At 43.8% G+C, this 6957-nt stretch overlaps 1 protein-coding gene across 1 annotated transcript; it reads right to left on the reverse strand.

Annotated features, from left to right (window-relative positions):
• Nucleotides 1-613: 613 nt before the first annotated feature.
• On the reverse strand, nucleotides 614-6552 carry LOC113010079 (zinc finger protein 420-like). Its single transcript, XM_026148914.1, has 7 exons — nucleotides 6249-6552; nucleotides 5252-5454; nucleotides 5057-5149; nucleotides 4770-4865; nucleotides 4532-4642; nucleotides 4324-4453; nucleotides 614-4238 (listed from the first exon to the last, which is right to left on the reverse strand). Exons 1-7 carry the CDS (start codon nucleotides 6271-6273, stop codon nucleotides 2365-2367), a joined length of 2532 nt encoding a protein of 843 aa, XP_026004699.1. The 5' UTR covers nucleotides 6274-6552; the 3' UTR covers nucleotides 614-2364.
• Nucleotides 6553-6957: the final 405 nt, after the last annotated feature.

The following is a 6957-nucleotide window of genomic DNA, read 5'->3' on the forward strand; positions in this document are numbered from 1 at the left end:
GCAAAAGCTTAAGCTATACATGTGAAGAAACAGGAGACGAGAGGCTCGGGGTGCTTCCAGAGAAGACCAATGTTCACAGGAAATCAGTAGGATTTCTTAGTAAGCTAGAAGGAAGGCAGCCAACGCACCTCCAGCCAGAAGATGCTAACATCTTGCAACATTTAAATCATTACGACAGCCAATTTTGGTGGTTGCACCTCCCTGTGAATGGCAGAGAAATGGGTTTGTTTTGAGAGAGAGTAAAACTCAAAGGTTGCTATGGACGAGTGAGCATGGATGAGATGTAACTGGGATGGGGAGTAAGAAAAAAACCTGAAGTTGAAAAAAGACAAACAGAGCTTCTTTTTTTCCCCAAAGGAAAAAAAATCCCATAAAACTCAGCACAGATGGAAGAAATTAATGGTAATGCGTCTCTTACATAATGACACATCATGTTTGCCTGAATTTCAAGTTAAAACACAAAACTGGGAACAAAGTGGTCCGAATCCAGCTGTTTTTTAGCTGGACGCAAAGTAGAGAATTGAATTTAAAAGCTAGATAAAAATGTGGTGATGCTTTTTATGCCGCCTTTAAACACTTCAGAAATGGCGGGACCCCAGTGAGGAAATGAGGAAACGAGAAGAAACTGTGCTTTAATCAAACTTCCAAGCTGTGCCAAAGAAAGCAGATAAAGGGGACATGGGCCACAGCTGCAAAGCTGTATTTGTTTTCCTGACAAATAAATAATTTGATGATAGACAGTCATTATATCAGCTCTGCTGGTTAACTAACACGCATCAGTGCATGGCAAACTGCTTAATAGTCACCTACTGCCATCTAGTGAAACTGAAGTCTAATACAGACACCTTTTGTTTTTCTGAGAAAGAAAAAAAACTTAACCGAGATAAGGAGTAACGAAGGGAATTTAATCTGAAATTCACAAACCTTTCAAACCACAGAGAGAATACAAAAGGTGAAAAAAACAAAACAACAAAAAGAAAATGGGCTTTTTAACTTTTACAAACTCACACTTATTTGTCATCCAGCATATTTACAGAGAACATTTTTTCCACCTCTGCAACTTTTACCTCCTTTTCCCAAACTATATCTTCATCCACTTCAGACATACAGCACATGCCCCCCCCACCCCAATCATCTCAGTGACAAAATATTCTCTGAACTCCTTTTATCCGTCTCCCCTGATCCATGTGAAGCAGAGCTGGTGTTTGTGTAGACCAGATATAATGCTTAAATGCTCTGGCAGCACCTGAGGTGACACTTCACATGGCACATTCTTAGCTGACTCTTAACATTAGCCAAGAAAGCACTGACAATCCACACAGGACCCGACTCTGCTGCAGCTCTGTTCAGTATTTACTCTAGCTTTTACTGCAAACATTTACTAAACAAATGAGCCTTGCCTTCTGAAAATTACACCCCTCGCATGACAAACTGCAATCTCAAATAATCACATTTGCCCTTTCGGTCTCTGGCATTCCTTTTGACTGCTTCTTATTAGACAACCAATATATATATTAGACATTGTGGTTACTCATGACTTAGGAAAGAGAGGAGAAGCTTCTGTGTGATTACAATTGTAAAAAAAAGGCCAATTTAAACCCAAACCGCGCTGCTTATTTTGAAACTGAACCAAGCCGTTTTGGGTCTGACACTAACCAAGGTTTTAAAAAAAATCATGAAACTAAGTTAACAAATACAAAGGGCCAACATGTGAGTCAAATTTCCTGGCTTAAAGTCTTGTGGCTCAGGCCCAGAAGAGGGATGTATGCCCCTGTGCTCTCAAATGTGCAACGTAGCAACAAATCTCTGCTGAACCCTTTATATCTATGCTTTGTCATCCAACTTAACTGTCAGCTTAGCTGCAGGGGGGATTGTGATGTTTAGGAGACAGCGTTGAATCTTATCATCATCAGAGCTGCAGTCTGCCCCGGTCAGTTAATCACGGTAACCTCATCATTTTCACAAGTGTGGTGATCGAGAGCTGGGTCTAACAACTGTCACAACCGACACTAAGAATCACGATCAATAATCAGAAGTTCAGACAAATATTTATCTCTGTAACTATTAGGGAGGTCTGGAAAAAGTAAGTTCCAACTAACATCTCATTGCATTCACGCTTGAGAAACTGATGCACAGAAGAAAAAACAAAACAAAACAAAACAAAACAACCAAAGCCAGATGGGAAAAGAGGGAAGAATTTGTTTGTGCTGGTTGGAACAATCTCGAACTAATGGATGAAGAACAGGAGCCGAATCTCCTCGCCTCACTTTCTACAACAGCCAATCGGCATCATTCCCGTATTGCTTGGTTTAGTTGGTCCATTGAAAGTTTCTTAGATAATGTCAGTTTTCCTTCATGCCTGCTTCAGCTCATGTTTGAGTGGCTTTTCAGGTGCCTCCTCAGGTGGTTCAGACAGGTGTAAGTCTTGGGGCAGATCTGGCAGTGATACGGTCGCACCCCCGAGTGGTTCAGCATGTGCTGCTTCAACACGCTTCCGTCTGAGAAGGCCTTCCCACACTGGGAGCACACGTACGGCCGCTCCCCCGTGTGCACGCGCATGTGAACTGTGACTTTGTGCGCCATTGTGAAACCTTTGCCACAGACCGTGCACTTGAACGGCCTCTCTCCCGTGTGAGTGAGCCTGTGCGTGCGCATCGCCCCCATCTGGGAGAAAGCCTTCCCGCAGTCTGGGCAAACGTGCGGTTTCTCGCCCGTGTGAACCCTGGTGTGACTCCTCAGTCCTCCGGCCGTGGAGAAGCACTGCGAGCAGTGAGTGCACTGGTAGGGCCGCTCTCCCGTGTGAGTGCGCATGTGTTGCTTCAAATCATAGCGGTTTCTGAAGCCGCGGCCACACACCAGGCAGCTCTCCGGTCTGTCGTCGTTGTGGCGGAGCTCGTGATTGGCCAGGCATTTTTCGGAGAGGAAACATTTGCCGCATTCCTGACACTGATACGGTTTCTCGTGGTCGACCCTCTGATGGTACTTGAGCTCGCTGATCCCAGGAAAGGTCTCGTTACAGTATCTACACCTGAAGCGATGGTTGGGGCTGTAGGGGAGCTGATGTTCACTCATCTGATGGTTCCTCAACAGATGAGCCATCTTGAAGGTCTTCCCGCAATGAGAGCATTCATATTTCGTCAGCAACTGGACACACTGGTGTCTGACGCGCTCGTGCATGGACCTGAACTGGCACCCACACTTGGTGCAAATGTGGGCGGCGTTTTTACACTTCCTCTTCCTGTGCCCTGACAGGTGAGCCTCGGTGCGGAAGGCTTTTCCACACTGAGAGCATTTGTAAGGCTTCACAGCTGTGTGGAATCTCTGGTGTTCAAGAAACTCAAAGCGATATTTGAAGCTCCTGCCACACAGCGGACAGTTATGGGTGACTCTTCCTCGCTGGTAGACTGCTTTGACGGACCTCTTCCTGGAGGAAAGAGACACTGATGTCCGATGACTCGAGCCACTTTTCCTGTGTTTATCTCCACTCATTAACTTGAGGGTGTCCATTTCACCAACCTCTTCATGCCTTTGTTGGTGTTTGTCCAGACTCTTTGAGGAGATGAAGCTCTTTCCACATTGCTTACACTGATAAGGCTTCTCATGATCAACTTGCTGATGGTACTTCAGGTCACCTATTCCTGAAAAACCAATCCCGCAGTGGCTACACTTGAAAAGGCGGCTTTGAACATGAGTTAGCAGATGTTCCTTCAGGCTGCTGGACTTTGGAAAACTCTTTCCACACTGCCCGCAGTCGTAGTTACGTCCTCGTTTCGGGCAGTGATGTCTGAATTTCTCCAGTGACGTTGGAAAACTGTTCCCGCATTTGATGCAAAGATATGCCGCATTTTTGCATTTCCGCAGCCTGTGTCCAGCAAGCAGAGTGGCTGTTCGGAAAGCCCTCCCGCACTCAGAGCAGTTGTAGGGCTGCAGCCCGCTGTGGACTCTCTGATGTTCAATGAGGACAGAGTGATGCTTGAAGCACTTGTCACACTCGGGGCATTTATGGATTCCTGACTGCTGTCTCCTGCGCGGAGACGAAGTAACATCGGCCCTTTTTGGAGATTCGGGAAAGTCAGCTGAGGTGGAAGGGTTTGTGGACAGCTCTTCGTCAAACATGACAATCTGAGGGACGTCATTATTTTCATCATCACAAGCACTCGGGTGGGAAGCGATGGCTACTTCCAGAGATGGAGGGAGAGACAGCGAGGGGATCAGAAGATCATCTGACTGAAATGGAGCTGCATGAAAAGAAACAGGAAACAAATATTAATATAGTCCCACATCTTGAACTAAAAGAAGATGCACTGACTAGTATATGCATACCAATGCTGCTCTTTGCTAATTTCCCGTGGCACTGTTTACTCTGGAGAAGAAATTTAAGGTCCTCTCCGTTGGACACGCACTGCATATACTCCTCTAGGACTGAAGGGGCAGCACTAATCCAGGATGCAGTCTGTGAGACACAGGCACAAAAAAAGCACATTTAAAAGCGCTCCTTTATTTTATCATCTTAAAAAGATCCTCTCTGTACCTGTTTGAAATCTGGTATTGGCAGCAGCTCCTCGAGTCTTGTGAAAAACTCACAAACTAGGGTCTCGAGCGCCGTATCAAAGTCAGGGCCGTACTCCACAGGAAACACATTCTGCCACATGGGAAAAAAAGAAAAAAAAAAAAGATCTGTACTGTCAACATACAACCTCGTCCTTTTACACATGTTATTATAATCACATTTTTAAATGTGATTCAAACATTGTCAGTCCCAACTTTACCTTGAGAAAGTGTTCTCTGCCATCCGTGTCTTCAATGAGGCCTTGCACCAACTTCATAAAGTTTGCCTCTGGTGCTTCAATTACAGGATCATTGGTCTAGATAACCACAGGACAGGTCATAGGTCAACAGCTAATAATTATTTTCATTATTACTGTTGAATTACTTCTTTAAAAAAATCAATTTGTTTGAACAATCCTGAAAACAGTTATGTTTTCATCATTTTTTGATTTTTACAAATTAGCCATTTATATATTCCAAATTAAAATACGCTAACAGGCTCACCCACCTCCTCGATGCAGGAAGATTGGATTCGGTTAAGGTGGCTCTGAACCGCCTTGAGATCTTCAGGGTGTTCAGAACGCAGCAGTTCAAGAGTTGTCTAGAAGAAGCGTAGTTTATAATATTAACACGTGCCTCGCGTCCTCGTCTCATTTGAATAGCTCCTTTTACACACGTCATGCGATCCAGACATTTCACTTACCCTTGCTCTCAGACCCAGTGAGAGCAGCCTCCCTTCCCTCTTACTCATCAGTTCAGGAACTGCATCTGTTACCATGGACACAAACTCCTCCAGTTTCCCATAGTGCTTTATGTTCCGCTGGCGCACCACTTCCCACATCACAGCAGACATAAGGCGGAGTGGTGGGACCAGGAGAGCCAGCGAGGACAGGGGAACACTGAATTCTTTGGAGAGAAAACAGACTGGGTCAAACAGGCTGTCAGTCAGGTTAATTAAGAACCTGGTACCCCTCTGTGGACCCGAGTTTACATGAGAATATTTAACTTTGAGGCAGAACAGAGATCCCCTTCGTTGTTTCAAAGGCTAGATTAAATGTTATTAATGTAAATAGTTGACCGTGCCTTAAATATGTCAATAGGAAGAAGGTAAATGAGTGGGAGATACTGTTTTTTGTACAATAAAACCACTTGTCAGCACCGTCTGTTCACCATCGCTACTGTCCATCCATGAGCTGCAGAAACACAAGACTACAGCCCGTCCTTAGCCTAAAGCACCAGGTTTGTGTGCATAAATAGGATAAAATTCAGTTGTTTTACACTAAATTAACCACAAAGACAAAGAGACGATGTGAGTTTATTACGGAGGCATGAGCAGGTTAGATGGGTAAACAGCTAGTGGTAGCTTAACGCTAGTTACTTTATTTAAAAGGAATCGCGTTATAAATGCCTGTTAATAGACCGATTTTTTAACCGCATTTGATACACTGAAGCAAGCCTTTTCATGCAAATAAAATGTTTGGAAACGCGGACAATCCCCACTGTTTCTTCCATATCTAGAGCATCAGCTAACTTGCTGGCTACAGGGCAAAACCCGGCTTAACGGGGAGCAAAACAATTCTTGTTCCAGAGATTAGTCGAGGCCTCCTCAGCTCCCAGTAATCCTTCTCTTTGGCTAGTCGGCTAACCACATAACAAGCGAAAATACAACATGTTGTTGCTCTCCACGAGGTAACACTTACCCATATCATTCATTGTGGAATTCATTAGCAACGATGGAAGGAAAACGCAACATGAACAGCTAATTCGTTCATAATATCGGCTAGTGTAGTAGCTAACCGAATATACGGCTTCAGGCGCCAACTTCTTCCTGAAGCACGCTGTTCATATCGCGAGGAGCGCTGGGCCAGTAGGTTCATCAGGGAGGTTCGTTTTGTTTTACGGGGCAGCCCGTACACAACGAGTCCCATTTACTTTTGTAAACGCACCACGCCTCCGAAAAATCTAAATAATAAAGGGTAGCGTAAAGACCTGGCTCAACTGTATTTTATTACACAGTTCGTACACTGTTGTTATGCTCATATTTTAAGTTCGGAACAGACGTTACAACGTAAAGTGTAAAAAAAAGAATCAACAACTAAAAAAATAAAAAAAATACAGTAAACAAAGTAATAAAAAAAACTACTGCCATTTCAGCTTTGGAATAAGAGTTAGAAACTTTTTACTTTCAACTAAACGTAATTTTTCATTTGTTTCGACGGTGTGACTTTATTATTTTAAACACAGAAACACATTAAACAAACCCACAGCAGGATGTTTAACCTCCTAAGACCCAAACTCTTTCATTACATGCATTTTTAATTTCTCTTTGCCATTTGGGCTGATGAATGTAAAAACAAAGAATTAGCAGTTTGTTTGTTTTACCTTATTTTTGTTTCAGAGGAAAATAAG

This window comes from Astatotilapia calliptera, chromosome 18 (assembly GCF_900246225.1).
Source record: "Astatotilapia calliptera chromosome 18, fAstCal1.2, whole genome shotgun sequence".
In the NCBI taxonomy this organism is placed as follows: Eukaryota; Metazoa; Chordata; class Actinopteri; order Cichliformes; family Cichlidae; genus Astatotilapia; species Astatotilapia calliptera.